Source organism: Sinocyclocheilus grahami, unplaced genomic scaffold (genome assembly GCF_001515645.1).
Source record: "Sinocyclocheilus grahami isolate Dianchi unplaced genomic scaffold, SAMN03320097.WGS_v1.1 scaffold76.1, whole genome shotgun sequence".
NCBI lineage: Eukaryota > Metazoa > Chordata > Actinopteri > Cypriniformes > Cyprinidae > Sinocyclocheilus > Sinocyclocheilus grahami.
The window spans coordinates 2413932-2431219 of record NW_015505255.1 but is presented as its reverse complement, the minus strand read 5'-3'; the positions used below and the strand labels follow the sequence as shown (position 1 = coordinate 2431219).

General features: G+C 37.9%; 2 protein-coding genes across 3 annotated transcripts; both read left to right on the top strand.

Moving 5' to 3' along the window:
• Positions 1–37: 37 nt before the first annotated feature.
• LOC107585991 (SAFB-like transcription modulator) lies at positions 38–1580 on the top strand. The gene is made up of 3 exons (XM_016273202.1): positions 38–200; positions 1206–1293; positions 1384–1580. The coding sequence occupies exons 1-3, from the start codon at positions 66–68 to the stop codon at positions 1488–1490; spliced, it is 330 nt and encodes a 109-aa protein (XP_016128688.1). The 5' UTR covers positions 38–65; the 3' UTR covers positions 1491–1580.
• A 1594-nt stretch (positions 1581–3174) lies between these two features.
• On the top strand, positions 3175–10742 carry LOC107585990 (SAFB-like transcription modulator). 2 transcript variants are annotated; one of them, XM_016273201.1, is made up of 15 exons: positions 3175–3465; positions 3668–3774; positions 3877–4026; positions 4208–4323; positions 4423–4583; positions 4674–4774; positions 4864–4920; positions 5015–5148; positions 5235–5415; positions 5492–5616; positions 5716–5889; positions 6129–6452; positions 8854–8989; positions 9077–9234; positions 10237–10742. In XM_016273201.1, exons 3-15 carry the CDS (start codon positions 3943–3945, stop codon positions 10331–10333), a joined length of 1848 nt encoding a protein of 615 aa, XP_016128687.1. In that variant the 5' UTR covers positions 3175–3465; positions 3668–3774; positions 3877–3942; the 3' UTR covers positions 10334–10742. The 2 variants fall into 2 exon arrangements, with proteins under 2 accessions (XP_016128687.1, XP_016128686.1); XM_016273200.1 differs by having other exon boundaries at positions 9074–9234.
• Positions 10743–17288: the final 6546 nt, after the last annotated feature.

Here is a 17288-nt window from a genome sequence, read left to right as displayed (position 1 = left end):
TCTCTCTCTCTCTCTCTCTCTCTCTCTCTCTCTCTCTCTCTCAGAGCCTCGGACACACAGGTAAAATGGCGTCGGGGGCCATTTCAGTGGAGACTAAGAAGATTACAGATTTACGTGTGGTAGACCTCAAATCAGAACTCAAACGAAGAAATCTGGATGTTACTGGGGTAAAAAATACACTCGTCGCTAGGTTGAAGCAGGTAATTTTAATTTAAACAGTAAATTACCATGGCGTGTGGATAAATGATCGCGAGCTAGCATGATGGCTAAGGAGTTAGCATAGCCGCTTGTATCCTAAAACATGTTTGCATTACGGAATGTTTTAATGCATTTAATAACAATACAGATGTAATGCCCGTAGTTGGATACCAAGTGTGAAAGAATTGACACGAAATATGTACTAGCAGTTTCAGAAACTTAATCTGCTAGGATTTGTTAAATAGGCTAAATTCTCTTAGCAAGCGAATGCAGTTACAACGCACTCAGATCAGTTGCTGCAACTTCAAACCTATTCACCATCTTTATTTACAATCTTTTTGTGCAATCTGTTACAATTGAATAATAAAATGTAACTGATAATGCTGAGTGTTACAAAATACATAAATAGCTGTGTTACTAGATAGAAACAAGACTTGGGTGAATGCAAAACAGCATATCACTTATCTAGTTTCACTTTAGTTTAAAGCAGGTTAGTCCAAATTTGTCTAAACAAAAAATATTATTATTATTATTATTATGCTCAAATCTTTTGCATGCAATGTGTTTAACACATTTATCATAGATATTTATCTTTTTGTGCAATCTGTTACAATTGAATAATAAAATGTAACTGATAATGCTGAGTGTTACAAAATACATAAATAGCTGTGTTACTAGATAGAAACAAGACTTGGGTGAATGCAAAACAGCATATCACTTATCTAGTTTCACTTTAGTTTAAAGCAGGTTAGTCCAAATTTGTCTAAACAAAAAATATTATTATTATTATGCTCAAATCTTTTGCATGCAATGTGTTTAACACATTTATCATAGATAAATGTATGTTAATATTATTTGTAAGTCGCTTTGGATAAAAGCGTCTGCTAAATGACTAAAAGTAAAAGTAAAGTAAGATAATTTATGCAAAGCACAGTATGGTCTGAATCATTGTTTCAAATATTGAGATTCCCATAATAATTTGAATGGCCATGCATTCTTGTGTGAAGGCAATAGAAGATGAAGGTGGAGATCCAGACAACATTGAGATCACCGTATCAGCTGAAACACCCACGAGAAAACACAGCAAATCTAAAGGTAGACCTTCACGCTCCGAACCCAACTCTTTTACTCCCCATGTGTGTCTTTTTCAAAAGTTGATCGGAAAGCTTTATTACACATCTTCAGGAAAGAAGACCGACCTGGATGCTGACACCATCATGGAAGAGGAATCCTTCTCTAAGGTATGGGAGTGGAATTGTTGCCACATATTGGGTTCATTGAAACTGGACTAATAAATGAGTAATATGTTAGTGTGAATTAGGGCTGCACGATTATGACAAAAATCATAATAGTCGATTACACGATTTTCGATTACAATTATCACAATTTACATTGAATGATGTTTATACCATTGTTTGATGCAACTGCATGCCGTATTTTTATATGAAATTAAACGAGCTGAAAACACTCTTAACTGAAAAACTTTTAGTGCTTTTCTATAGTATTAAGCCTCAAATGTCAACTAAACATCGGATTGGTTTCTTCTTTAAATTATAAAAAAGTAAAAATATGAATGGTATTAGAATGTTATATTAAAATTAAAATAATGGGATAAACCCTTTAACTGTCACTCACTATTTTGAACGTAGACGTGAAAGTGCACTATCCAAACTTAAATTTTTATAATTCATGAATGAAAACATTTTGTAACATGATTTTGATGTACCATTTTAATTGGCAATCTGCCTCTGAACGTAAACATTTTAGAAGCATTTGACGATAATAAGCAGGGTCCATTCTGAAGAGCTCAGTGAATTCAAGCATGGTACTGTGATAGGATGGATTCCACATTGAACTGTAAGTGGTATTATTGGAAAGTGGAAGCAACCTATCCATGAAGTAGAAGACCACATAAAGTCACAGAGCAGGGTCCTGAGGTGCATGATGAGCAAATGTTGCCAATGCTCTGCTGATTCCATTTAGTTCCAAACTTCCACTGGCATTAATATCAGCACAGAAACGGTGTGGAGGGAGCTTCATGGAATGGGTTTCCATGGGCGAGCAGCTACTTGCGAGTCTCACATCACCAAATACAATGCCAAGCATCAAGTGGAGTGGTGTAAAAGATGCCACCACTGGACTCTAGAGTGGTGACGGAATCTTAATGCTTCAGCATACCAAGACATCTTGGAAAATGCTATGTGTCCAACTTTGTGGGAGTAGTTTGGGGAAGGCCCTTTACTATTGCAGCATGACTGTGCCCCAATGCACAAAGCAACGTCCATAAAGACATGGTTGAATGAGCCCTGCCCTCAACCCCAACCAACATCATTGGGGTGAACTGGAACAGAGATTGTGAGCTAGGCCTTCCTGTCCAGCATCATTACCTGACCTCACAGATACTCGAAATGGGCAAAGCTCCCACAGAAACACTCAAATTTTGTGGAAACCCTTCACAGAAGAGTGAAAGCTGTTATAGCCCCAATAATGTTGTCCTTACAATGTTTTTCTGTTTCAAATAAACATTGTTCTTTTGAAAGAAAATGTATCGTTTCCACAAAAATATTATGCAGCATATCTGTTTTAAACTGTGGCAATGTTTTCTAATCACCAAATCAGCATATATTTGTAATATTTCACACGATTACAGTTTCTACTGTATTTTGATCAAAGAAATGTAGTCTTAGTGAAAATAAGAGACTACAAAATTTTGAACGCTGGTACATTTTTATGATTTAAGCATTTCTTTGAAAATTGTTTCAATTGTTGTTTTCATGCTTCTGGCAAAATCACGCTTTTAAGTTGTTTAAAGAATGTCAAAAAATATTTCTGCAAATTCCATTTGTGACCAACCCAACATGTTAAAAGGAGTATATAAAAAAAATCCGAAATCATACATTCAGTGGCAATAAAATGAATGTCAATCAATATTCTAAGTATCAATAATGATCCCCCAATTCTTTAGTAATATTACTCCTGTGGAAAAGCAAGAGAAAGAAGCCTTATTGGAGTTTTGGCCGAGTGCAAGCCTTGCCTATGGGGATTTTTTTGTTGTTGTTTTTTTTGGTTCTTTTTCTTTTTCTGTAATGCACCAAACATTTGTATAACCTTTGTTGTTTGTTTGGAGATGTACCTCGATGCCCCACAGTCGTCTTCTCTCGTGCTCTGGTCCTCATTAAAGTATTTCTCTCTCCTTGTCGCTCTCATAATGTTCACATTTTAGCTCTTCAAAAGACAGAGATGGAAAGACTACAAAAGATGAAAAAGGTATGACTTTCCTAAATGGGTTTGCATTTTGAAATTTTGGACTTAAAAGGATTACTTTTAAGTTTATACACAGCAGCTGGGATAAGTGATAAAACACCAGTATTATCCAATTCTCAAAAATCTAAAATTAGAAGCTTCATTATTCGGAAAGTTATTTTGCTCTGAAGTAGAGTGTCTTCTAAAGCCTGTTATCTGTCTTCAGGAAGTGGCAGCAGCAGTACCAGCTTTTCTCGCAATCTGTGGGTGAGCGGCCTGTCGTCCAACACCAAAGCAGCTGATCTCAAGAACCTCTTTGGCAAATATGGAAAGGTAAAGGATCTTTGTATATGATAAATAGGCACCAGCTTATAATTAACATGTTTGTAATTAAGGATTGTGGCAGCATTTTAAAAAATTGTGTTTTCAAAATAGGTTTTTAGTGCCAAAGTGGTCACCAATGCTCGTAGCCCAGGAGCCAAGTGTTATGGATTAGTTACCATGTCATCCAGCGCAGAAGTGGCCAGGTGCATCTCTCACCTGGACCGCACAGAACTCCATGGACAACAGATATCTGTGGACAGGGTAAGAGCTTAACCATTGTGCTTTAACAATGGGATTGTCAACATATTTAAGCACCTTTTATGGGCTTTACATAATACAGTCAAACATCATCAGTAGTGTGTGCTTTTGTGAAAAATAAAAATAACCTTGATACTTGGTACTTTCAAACTTGATATCTGATCTCATGGTATCGTCCTCATAGGTGAAAACTGACCCATTTAAAAAGGACTTCTCAAAGAAAGAGGGAGAAGAGAAGACAAGTTCCAGTAAAATTTCTGGAGAAAAGCGCACTCCAACTGGAGCAAAAACTTCCAGCAAGTAAGCATTAATCCAGTTTTAATCTCTTTCTGTTCTTTTAAAGGGGAGGAGTATTTCATTGCATTGGTTATTTTTCCCACCTTTCTTTATTTTCAATAGGACACCAGTTTTATCTAAGAAGGAAGAGAAAAAATCAGACAAATCATCTGAGAAGGACAGCAAAGACGTCAAAAAACAGGACTCCAAAACCAACAAATCTGATGCACCTTCTTCCAATTCAGGAGCCGACGCAGCAAAGAAAGATGACAAGAAGCATGGACGTATGTTGCGGTTTGATTGAATTCACCTACTGAGGAAGTTTAAAAATGTAAAACTTTATAGTTATGTGTTTAATGTTTTCCCATCTGCAGGAAAGAGTCCAGGCAATATGATGGTGATCAACCAAGCTAAAGGAGAGCAAAACTTCAATAAATTTCGTCCTCCTTTCAGAAGGGGCGGGAGGTTTGAGAAGGTACCACAGACATCCTCAGTATGTACTGTATTGCCATGTAAAGAGGTTTTTATCAAGGCCAAATGATCCGATTGTCTATTTCTCTACAGCCTGGTCCTCCCAACATGATGAACAGACGTCCCAGAGGGTTCATACCACCTGAGGAGGTTTGTTAACTCTGAAAACATTCTGAACATCTGAATTAGTAAGGCCATATGCACTCTCTTTAGTATTTTGTTTGACCAGTTTACATACTTGCAGATGGAGAAAGGCCGTCCCATGCTTAACAAAGGTGGCAACAAAGACATCCTGCCGTTTGAGAAGATGAAGGAACAGAGGATGCGTGAGCGCATGGTCAGGATGGAACACATTCGCAGGGCTATGGAACTGCGCAGGTAGCCATGCCTTCCTTTTCATTCGCAAATAAAATGGCAAAGTGCTTAAGCAGCATTTTGTAATGCTGTTTTGTTGTGACGTCCAGACGGCGCGAGGTAGCAGAGCGAGAACGCCGGGAGAGGGAACGAATCCGTATTATGCGTGAGCGTGAGGAAAGAGAGAACCTGATGAGAGAGCGGCAAAGGCTGGAGGTGGAAAGGCAGAAACTCGAACGTGAGCGCATGGAGAGAGAGAGACTGGAACGGGAGCGGATCCGTATAGAGCAGGTACAGCCACGATACACCTGCCTGTGGAAACTCAAAGCTGGGATTTTGTCTTTACATTAATGTGCTGTGTGTGCAGGAGCGACGTAAGGAAGCGGAGCGTTTAGCTCGTGAACGCGAGGAGCTAAGACGGCAGCAGGAGCAGTTGCGCTACGAGCAGGAGAAACGAAACAACTTAAAGAGGGGACGCGACGTTGACCAAAGGTGTGTGAACAATACTGTTACATATTCATTTTTAGGGTATAGTGGTCTCTTAAGATTCAAATGGTCAATGTTTTTTTTTTCTCTTCTCTGTCTGTGCAGGAGGGAAGACCCATACTGGAATAGTGGTAAAAAGATGCAGACTGAGCCAGAGGGACGGATCAGTCAAGGCGGAGATTACAACAATCGACAACAGAACCGCTTCAATGATTTCAACCCTAGAGACCGGAACCGATACCAGCAGACATCAGCTGTGCAATCCAACAACTTTGATAGGTAGGCATTCATGAACAAGGATGCAATTCTCAAACACAATAGGACAGGTAGGAGAAGAGACCAGGCCACAGCTGAAGATTTCAGATTTTCAGCTCCTGTTTAATCTTTTTCGCAGGCACTTTTATTCAAACGAGAACGAGAGCGAACAAGTTGCGCTAACCTACCAAATTTCCAAATTAGCACAAGTTAAAATTTGTGAAATCAACAGCAAGCGATGGATTTTATTTTATTTTTTGCAGACGCAATCGCTTCGATGGTGAACCTGAATCAAAGAAGAATCGACCTGCTCCCCGCCGTGAAGGTTCAGGGTTTGAGCGCTATCCTAAAAACTTTGAAACCGTGCGGAGAGCAGAACCACCACCTCCACCTCGTGCAGAGCTGCGCGATAGCGATCGCCGAGAAATCCGCGACCGTGATGAGCGCAGACAGGTGTCCATGCCTGATCGACCAGCTGGTGGCAGAGCGCCGCCCCCCGCCAGTGCCCACTCCCGTACCCCCAGAGACGGCAGTCATGCTGGCTGGAAGACTGATGGGGGAATGAATACAAAACAGGGAGATGTCAGGTACAGATGAGTTTCTGTTTGTGCTTGAGGTTTGGTTCTTGTTCAGTACCTGTTCAAAACATTAAGTGATTTTCAAGTGAAATTTCATTACATTAGCAGTTCTTGAACCTCTGCTTTCTTCCACCAATGTGGACAAGAACAGTACTATGACAGTAGTGTTAGAAAACTTTTTTTTTTTTTAAAGTTCCAAACGTGTATGAATTTCTATCTTCTGTTGAACACAAAAGATGATATTTTGAAAAATGTTGGTAATCAAAAAGTTGTTGGTCCCCATTGACTTTAATAGTATTTTTTTTCCCTCCATACTATGGAAGTCAATGGAGACCAGGTATTAAACGTGACGTGACATATGGCCAAGTATGGTTACCCATACTAGGAATTAGTGCTCTGCATTGATCCCATCCTAAGTCAGGGTGTCCGTGGGTCCTTAAAAAGTCTTAAAATGTATTAAATAACGTTTTCCTAATATAAGACCTTAAAAAGTCTTAAACTGTCTTAAATTCGGATTCGATGGGTCTTAAATATTTTTGGTCACATTACCGCTAAAATATCTTCAGTCTGACGGACCTAATGACTGTTTACAATCATTGGACAGACCCACGGTAAGTTACTGCATCATCAGAGAGAATTGCAGTAAGTTAGCAGAATACACAATACAAGGTCGCGCTGAGGCTCACTCGGTTTGTCTCGAGACTTCAGAACAAATGAGCATAACAGCACACATAAACTCGGAAGAAACACACTGAGGTAAAATTCAAAATGTTTAGTTTATTCATAACATGAAATAGTTAAGTAACACCATGACAAGTGAGCTATTTTGCTCAATATTCTCACGACGCAAAAAAACATTCAAAACACCTACAGAGTGCATGCATTACGTGAAGTCTAGTATGAGTGCGCATTTACAGTGCGCTCTTTCACTGCATGATTCAGTCTATTAAAATACATTCAGAATGATCACAAATTCAAGACATGGGGGCAGAAAATGTGTATATTTATACCACTTCATATAGTTAATCAATTTCACACGGAAGAGTGCCTTTTTTCCTCCAAAAATTACCATATACAAATGTGATATAGATTTTTTACAACCGTTCAATAAACTAGAAGTTTCATTAAGAGACTTACATTTTAGACACCATATTGCCTGTATTTGCACTATGTCGCCAACAAAAATAATTCCAAACAAAGCCACAGCGCTGTTTTGCGTCTTTGAGCAACATGACGGTGTTTCGTTCCCGAATGAATCACTCGTTTAAATGATTCGGTTAAGTCGCTATGACTCACTTATTAACGGTGACTTGCTGCCACCTACTGGCGGTTTTAATTCCACATTTAAAGTAGCTAGTTGAATGAATGACTCAATGACTCACTCATCAAGTGACTTACCGCAACTTACTTGTAGTTTAGTTGAGAAGTATGTTGAAATGTATGCATTTTCCCCCTCAACATTTCTTATTTGTATATTCATAAATGCATTTAAAACATTTATCTCATAACATTATTTATTGCAGTTGTAATTATTATTACTTGCAGTGTAAATGATTTATTCTGACTGGTAGCAGCCCTATAGTGTATATTGAATTTATTGATAAATTATAATAATTTGACATGCAAGATGATGCATACATCTAAAAAGGTAAAAAAAAAATTGGCCTTTGTAAAGGTAAATATGCAGATTTAAGTATGTAAAAGCTGATAGAACACTGATGAAAATATTGCTTCAGAATAAATTGTTTACTAGCATGACAGTTGAAATGAAATGGTAACACTTTAAAATAAGAGTCTATTTGTAGCATTAAGATTAATGAAAGCTGTGTAAGTATTGTTCCTTGTTAGAGTGCGTTAATTTCAACGTTTACTATTACTATTATTATTTTTTTTACTACTAGTATGGTTCAGTACTGTTTTTGTTAATAAAGCACTATTTTAGTTTTTGTTCAGTATCAATTTTAAAACTATCGGTTAATTAATCTGTATCGGCCAGTGTGGTTCAACCTAGCTATCGGAATCGGCAAAATCCACTATCGGTCGACCGATTTTTTAAATTTTAAATTTAAAAAAATTTTTTTTTTTTTTTTTTTTTTCGTAGCTTGTTGAAGAACTACGGCTCTGTGTAGTAAATGCTGCTCCATCTGAAATCAGGTGATGGTGATTTACTACTAATCACAGAACCGGCTTTACCGACAAGATGTGCATGACAATCGGATTCGATTAATCGTGCAGCCCTACCACTGGCCATTATTATTATTATTTATTTATTTTTGTCAAGAACTGTTGCCCTGTGTGTTTGACCCGCTCATTTCATTGTAGTGTCTAGAACACTACCAAAGACTGATATTTCAGGCTTGGCTCTTCTTGAGCTGCTGGTAATCAGTGATTGCTGCTGACTGTATTACAGGGCAGCGCGGATGCATCCAGAACGTCCTGGCAGAGAGGGTCCCAGACCTGCCATGAGGGGGGTGTCCACAGCCAGCCGTGGCAGAGCCAGCTTCAACAGCCGAGATGGTGGCAGACCTGTGGTCATGGGAGACCAGGTAAAGTACATAACATGCCTCTGACACATTCTTTTTGTTGCCAGTTTTCAAATCTAATGCCATATTACCTCCCTCTTACCACAGCAGCACTTCAGCAGTGGCAGACAGGTGGTGGTGGAGCGGCATGGACGCGATCAGGGCCCCAGGAAAGACTGGCACGGGGCAGCAGGCTCACAAAGCGGAGGATTCACAGATAACCACCGAATGGGGGACAGTCGACCTGGCATGATGGCACCACACTCCAGGTTTGTTTTGATCATGCATGTACAGCATGTATTAGAGATCACAATCCTGATTCAAACTCTCACAGTCTTACGATTGAGCTATGTGTGTTACGGCTGTTTCACATCACAAGAATCAGCAGAGCATGAGCAGCGCATATATTTGTCACTTCTCAGGATAATGAATGAGTGGATCGGACTTAACACTTCCGATGGGAATGCTCTCATTCATTACCATGGGCAGAGGTGTGGGACAAAACGTGTGCTGCTCACACTCTGCTGATGCTTGCAGTGTGACACAAGCACTAAACCAAAGACTAGGGACTTCGTTAAAGCTTTGAAAGTATTGATCATCACAGACATGCAACATTCAAATCTGTGTTTACACTGCCGTTGATCCGGAGACAGCAGCTGCCTTGTAAATGTACAGTGTGAAACAGCTTCACAAACAGTCTTTCCAACCGCACGTTATTTCAGTGTACCAACATTTAAATAACAGAAGTAGTGGGATAAGTTTATAGTTTGGCTGTAGCAATCAAAATAGAGTATCTTACCTTTTCAATAATTTTGACACTCATATGTATTGTAATGATTATTCCATTATGCCCAGGAGGTGGTGACAGGTGACTGTTTAAGAAAAGTATGTCACTGAATCATTTATAAGAGATTTATTAATAAATGCTCATCCAATATTGATCGTGATCTTTCAATTTATCAGGACGCATATATCAATCTGTTATGTGCCATTTTTGATTTTTTTTTATGTACCAACTCTATCCACCTTATTTTTAACTTGAAATGTGCAAGGTTTCCGGTGTCAACCGTATCCAATCGTAGGCACACTGCTTTGTAGACCAAATAGTTTTATCATTCACTGCACCTTGTTAGTTTGCTAGGTATTTACTCATGGTGGAAAATGAATCATAATTCTCGCACATTTATAGGAAATAACATTTAGCCTTCAGTCTTTCCTTCACGTGTTGACTTTGCCTGTGTATTGATTTGCCTGATTGTGTCTTTCTGCAGTCATTCCTCTTCTGGTATGAACAGAATTGTGCAGATCACTAATGTTCCCATGGCCGGCGGCAGCGGAGGATTCAAGCCCTTCAAAGGAAGGTTCTAGCATCTGACTCGCTGCAGTGGAAAACATTTTTTTTTTTAATTAAATGTTTTTAATTGGCTGAATTTATAGCCATTAGATTATTGTAAAGATTAAATTTGGTTGATTTTTGTTGTCTTTATAAAAGGCTTTACATGTAGGTTTTAGTTTCCTGAACTGTTCTCTGGTGACCTGTAAACAACCTTTGTGCACATACATGTTCTCTTGGCATTCTATAGGTGCAACTGTACAGCTTATTTCTTAACCAGTGTTTGTTTAGATAACCTTAACTTCATGTTTCAGATACTCTCATATGCTTTGGGCAGACTACTGCGTGTAGCACTGGACACATCTGTAATTCCGTTAACATTTCAGTATGTGGCTTTTTTTGATGATTCTACAACTTGATATTAAATTGTGGATTATGACCATCTCTGTATAGTTTGCTTCTGTTTGTGCCGCCGTATCTGCCCACAGTTGAGTCTGTGTAAGAAAAACATTAGAAAGACTGAATGACAATCAGAAGAATCACACAGACTCACGGACCAGATTTCCTTTAATCAGACGTATTGTCCCTCGTCTAAGGCATTTGTTACAGAAAAGTTGTCCATCTACTTTTTGACACTGTTGGGCTACATAAATGTTTTTGGTCATTAATGAACCTTGCACACAATGGAAGGTTGACCCTTATAATATCCTGATTTGTATTTTTTTGTCCTTTTTCTTGTTAAGTTAAAATGTTTTGTGTAAATATACACGTATAAAGGATATAAAATAGAAATTGTAATGGGACTGTTTTTTAAAAAATGATTGAAGCACATGTTGTATTCAGTTGTTAAACATGCATCACAACTGCATTTCCGTTATGGACTGACCCGGTAATATTGACGACAAATGCACCAGGAGAATGTGCCGCCGTATCTGCCCACAGTTGAGTCTGTGTAAGAAAAACATTAGAAAGACTGAATGACAATCAGAAGAATCACACAGACTCACGGACCAGATTTCCTTTAATCAGACGTATTGTCCCTCGTCTAAGGCATTTGTTACAGAAAAGTTGTCCATCTACTTTTTGACACTGTTGGGCTACATAAATGTTTTTGGTCATTAATGAACCTTGCACACAATGGAAGGTTGACCCTTATAATATCCTGATTTGTATTTTTTTGTCCTTTTTCTTGTTAAGTTAAAATGTTTTGTGTAAATATACACGTATAAAGGATATAAAATAGAAATTGTAATGGGACTGTTTTTTTAAAAATGATTGAGAAGCACATGTTGTATTCAGTTGTTAAACATGCATCACAACTGCATTTCCGTTATGGACTGACCCGGTAATATTGGGAGAAAACTTTCCAGTTCCCATCATTGGCAGAAAGTATGTGTGCCGTGTGTAATGTGTGGCATTTCAATATTACTTGAAATTCAGAAGACAATTACCCTCCCTGATCGTTAGTCTTAAATCACTCTTGGTAATGCCCTACCAACATGGATTAACTCATCATTTGTTGCTTTCATTCCCATATCGCTTGATGGCACTAAGATATGAAAACATCAAATTATATTCATGAGACGTCTTGCAAACATTTCCTATCTGGAAGGACAAGGAACACAACATCTAAATGGCAGCATTACTGTGAAACAACCATTAGAAAGTTCCTTATTACGTTCAGTTCTTTAAGCTCCATAAGTACAAGCCTTATTGCAAAAATGATATTTATTGAGTGTTATGAATCAGGTTCAGCTGTAACCAGACAAACTCTGGTAATTCTAATTTTGTATAAAAAGAGGTATATTTCTCATCTAGTGCATTCAATGTAACAGTGCATACAGAACTAAAATGGTCTAGGACCTATAATGGGTGCTGCACACCAACGGCCAACTAAGCAGACAAGGCCTTGGAATATTTACTGATATTATTTGAAGGTCAAAAATAGCATTAGCTAAATATATTAAACAGTTTCAAGCCATTTTCCATCTATTTACTCTTTGAAATTGACTTTCTATTTTCTTCATGGAGATTGCACCCACAAACTCCACTTTTTCCTCTCTATAAATGTGACATTTCAGTATGTATCCCACTAACATGTATATTTTTGTGACAATTTAAACATCTGCAATTAACAAGATCACTTTAGAAGCAAATGGTGAAAGCTGAAGCACATTACAGAAGAAGAAAGTGATTGGCAATCAATACAAATGACAAGCTAATGCACAGTGGGAACATACCAGATTTCCTTTAATCAGACGTATTGTCCCTCGTCTAAGGCATTTGTTACAGAAAAGTTGTCCATCTACTTTTTGACACTGTTGGGCTACATAAATGTTTTTGGTCATTAATGAACCTTGCACACAATGGAAGGTTGACCCTTATAATATCCTGATTTGTATTTTTTTGTCCTTTTTCTTGTTAAGTTAAAATGTTTTGTGTAAATATACACGTATAAAGGATATAAAATAGAAATTGTAATGGGACTGTTTCTTAAAATGATTTAGAAGTACATGTTGTATTCAGCTGTTAAACATGCATCACAACTGCATTTCCATTATGGACTGACCCAGTAAAATTTACAAGACAAATGCACCAGGAGAAAACTTTCCAGTTCCCATCATTGGCAGAAAGTATGTGTGCCGTGTGTAATGTGTGGCATTTCAATATTACTTGAAATTCAGAAGACAATTACCCTCCCTGATCGTTAGTCTTAAATCACTCTTGGTAATGCCCTACCAACATGGATTAACTCATCATTTGTTGCTTTCATTCCCATATCGCTTGATGGCACTAAGATATGAAAACATCAAATTATATTCATGAGACGTCTTGCAAACATTTCCTATCTGGAAGGACAAGGAACACATCTAAATGGCAGCATTTACTGTGAAACAACCATTAGAAAGTTCCTTATTACGTTCAGTTCTTTAAGCTCCATAAGTACAAGCCTTATTGCAAAAATGATATTTATTGTGTTATGAATCAGGTTCAGCTGTAACCAGACAAACTCTGGTAATTCTAATTTTGTATAAAAAGAGGTATATTTCTCATCTAGTGCATTCAATGGTCTAGGACCCTTCAATGGGTGTTGCACACCAACGGCCAACTAAGCAGACAAGGCCTTGGAAAAGATATGAAAACATCAAATTATATTCATGAGACGTCTTGCAAACATTTCCTATCTGGAAGGACAAGGAACACAACATCTAAATGGCAGCATTACTGTGAAACAACCATTAGAAAGTTCCTTATTACGTTCAGTTCTTTAAGCTCCATAAGTACAAGCCTTATTGCAAAAATGATATTTATTGAGTGTTATGAATCAGGTTCAGCTGTAACCAGACAAACTCTGGTAATTCTAATTTTGTATAAAAAGAGGTATATTTCTCATCTAGTGCATTCAATGTAACAGTGCATAAAGAACTAAAATGGTCTAGGACCCTTCAATGGGTGTTGCACACCAACGGCCAACTAAGCAGACAAGGCCTTGGAATATTTACTGATATTATTTGGAGGTCAAAAATAGCTTTAGCTAAATATATTAAACGGTTTGAAGCCATTTTCCATCTATTTAATCTTTGAAATGGGCTTTCTGTTTTCTTTATGGAGATCGCATCCACAGACTCCCACTTTCCCCCCTCTTTCTATAAATATGACATTTCAGTATGTATCCCACTAACATGTATGTTCTTGTTCTTTACACATCTGCAATTAAGATTAAATCAGAAGCAAATGATTAAAGCTGAAGCACATTACAGTAGAATAAAGTTATTGGCAATCAATACAAATGAGACAAGCTAATGCACAGTGGGTACATATTGTGTGTGCTGGAGAAGTCTGTTGCACATAGTCCTTCATCACTCCTTAACCAGACATGCCACTGATCAAAAGCACCTTGGAATGTCCATATTTAACCTGACCTGCAAGTGTAACAGTTGAGGAAGTGTTTGAATCAGAACCTAAGTGTCAGCTTGTTTACAGAATGAAACATTTGTTCTCTCAAGTTTGATGAAAACGGATGATTTATTTAATATCATCCCATTTCACCGCACCAACCCCAGTACAAACCCTTTAAGACAGTTCTCTCCCAACTCTATAGTGACTAGCTTGTACTTCCTACCATGACACCAGTTGCAGAGGTGAAAGAAGCTCACCGATATATGAATGTAAATCTAGTTTGTGTGGTGTAAAACCATAGTGAATGTGTAACCTAACCATAACCCTAGATGTTATTATAGTGTACCTTCTAGGGAATGATAAGAACATCACAAATACAGACTGTTGTGCACTTTCTGGCTGAACACTATTAGGATGCCAACCAGTTAATCTCAGGTAACAACAAAAAATATATATATATTTGCGATTTCTCTTAGAAGCCCAATTTGGGGATGAAATAGTAGTTACAACTATAAAGTTTATAGGGCTGTTCATATCAAGGACGATTACCATAAAGTTTAAATAAGCTTTCCAATTTATATGACATTGCGTATTCCACAGAGAAACAATGGAATTTCAGAAAGATTTTTTTGTTTAGCTGAAGAACAACTAAAACTTTTAAAAAATCTCGAGCATTTAATACATTACTACAGCGCGCTTATAAACATAGCGTTACTATCCGTTGGTGTGGACGCTAGTCAGATTACACGCCATATTGAATTTGACGTAACGACGATAAAAACGAGGCTGTGCGTGATAGACTTCGTTTTTACAATGACATACTGTGCAAAGGTTCTAGATTGTGTCATTTTCACAACTCACGACTTTCTAAATTGTTTTTGAACATTTCTTTTTTTTCTCCGTAAAGACATTTCGTCAGCTGAACCTTTATGTTGTTAAACAACAGAACAATCCATTGATCGACTGTACTTCATGATGACAATTACAAATTAAACATGGGACTACCCTGACTAAGGTGTATATAGTTATCGTTCTTGGTGTGAACCAGAGCCGTTGAAAAAGAGTTGGGACAACCTTTTATCTCGCGGTCACATGGTTCATATTGCTCTCAATAGTTCTAAATGAACAGGCGCTAAGAACCTGTTTGAAGAGATAGCAGCAGCGACTCTATACTTGAAGCAATTTTTGGTAAATATTAACGCATAATGTTGTTACATTAACTATATTTATAGTAGCCTTAATCAGTTTTTTTTTCCTGTTTTCAATTTTGGAGGGAAGGGGGATTGCTTCCATAGCGTAGACTACATTGTATATATATTGTGTTTGGAATGCGTTACTTCTGTATTCCGTCTTCCAATGAAACTCTTTAGTAGTGTCGCAACTGACCTTTTCAACGATTCTGGAGTGAACGAGCCTTAACAAAGGGGACCATTTCCAATAAAACCCCCGCATTTCACATTTTACATAGTTTGAATCTATATCCGTTACCAAGTAAGCTAACACACGTCAAACTGTTTGCAAGACACTCATGGATATGTTCTTTCTGTGAAGGCCTGTGCGGTTTTCGGTCTATGGTAAAGTCTACAGATTGTCTCAGTCTCGTCTCTCACCTACTTTTGTCGGTATAAAAGATACTGTAAATATTGTAAGGCTTTTTATATACAGAGAGTATTGGCCACTGGGGGACCAAACGTCAAATGAACAGCTCCAGCCCACAACTAGTATAAACAGCATCTACTGTGCTCCTATGTAACCACCGGGCAATCAAACTGTCTGTTCGATAAGACTACACTATCATGAGGCTCCTCTACATGCAGGAGTTGTTCATTCTTGCATTGCGAGAGCAGAACAACAGGTAAAATAGCCCAACGTTAGCGCTTCTCTGAGTGTAAAGCTCAGTTCAAGGCATATAGCTGGAATGTTTGGATAGAAAAGACCTCGTCTCTCAGGAGGCAGCACTGGAACAGAATGGGCTCGAGTAATCCTTTCTTACCTTACATCCATATAGTGTAAATGAGTATGTACAATGTACATGAAAGTGTGTGAAATTTATAGCTCGATAGACTGATATATCAGTTAGCTTCGGCCAATGTTCAGCTATTTTCAGACTATCGGCCTTGGGCGATAGCGGTGTCCGCTTGGCCGATTAACGGAAGTGTTAAATCTCTTGTTATTTCTATCAGCAATCAGCTAACCTGCTCTCCATATTTCAGTATTGACATCGGCCCTTTGTAAAACCGATATTGTTTGACCACTAGCTGGAGGAAAGCAAACCATTATGATCAAAGACGAGATTTCTTTACAAGAACCATTCGGTTTTTGGGCAATAACACTGTAGTTCATTGAGCAATGCCAAACTTCATGGACAATGATCCTACTCATATACTTCATCTTATAAGGCAAATATGAACCAGACTTTTGTATTTGAAATGTAAAAGGGGTGGGGTGAAGCAAAAACTTGGCCATGTAATTTTATATAACCTACTGATTTTGATATTTTAAAGCTATTTACATGAATGGTAGTGTCAGTTGCTCACTGATATTAACAGTTATTGTCCTACTGGCAAAAATCATTCTTTTGTATACGCATCTATATAACCAACTGGATTTTCAACTGCCTAATAAGGAAACCCTTGTTGAATGCATTTGTTTTATCAAGATCTCACTCTCTAAAAAGCAAGTTACTTCTCCTACAATATCAACAATGAAGAATTTGGCATCAAACTGCCAGGCAAAGAACTACAGTGGCCTACATCATGTCCTGAGACATCACCTTTGCCAAGCGACCGGTTGGCTTGCTACCTGCTCATGTGAATGATCTTTCATTAAAAGATCTCCGATATCCTTCAGTCAAACAACAGAAACTGACCAATACAACAAATCTACATATGCATATATACGGGTAAACTGGTATAAAATAGCTTATAAACAACAGCAATAACGGAAATCAACACAAAAAAGAAAATGCTTTGTATAATGAAAAAAGTGGTGGCATGTTTTGTTTTTTTCCCATCGGTATTCGTTGTTGTTTTTTTTTGTGGAGGGAGGGGGGGGGGGACTTTGTTGCCTAGTGCTATTTGTAAATTACCT

Bases quoted from the DNA above. Each gene is read 5' to 3' on its own strand.
- LOC107585991 (XM_016273202.1), top strand. From the start codon at position 66: ATGGCGTCGGGGGCCATTTCAGTGGAGACTAAGAAGATTACAGATTTA. The intron at 201-1,205 runs GTAATTTTAATT...TCTTGTGTGAAG, and splicing joins TCGTCGCTAGGTTGAAGCAG to GCAATAGAAGATGAAGGTGG. The intron at 1,294-1,383 runs GTAGACCTTCAC...ACACATCTTCAG, and splicing joins AAAACACAGCAAATCTAAAG to GAAAGAAGACCGACCTGGAT.
- LOC107585990 (XM_016273200.1), top strand. From the start codon at position 3,943: ATGTCATCCAGCGCAGAAGTGGCCAGGTGCATCTCTCACCTGGACCGC. The intron at 4,584-4,673 runs GTATGTTGCGGT...TCCCATCTGCAG, and splicing joins AGATGACAAGAAGCATGGAC to GAAAGAGTCCAGGCAATATG. The intron at 6,453-8,853 runs GTACAGATGAGT...ACTGTATTACAG, and splicing joins ACAAAACAGGGAGATGTCAG to GGCAGCGCGGATGCATCCAG.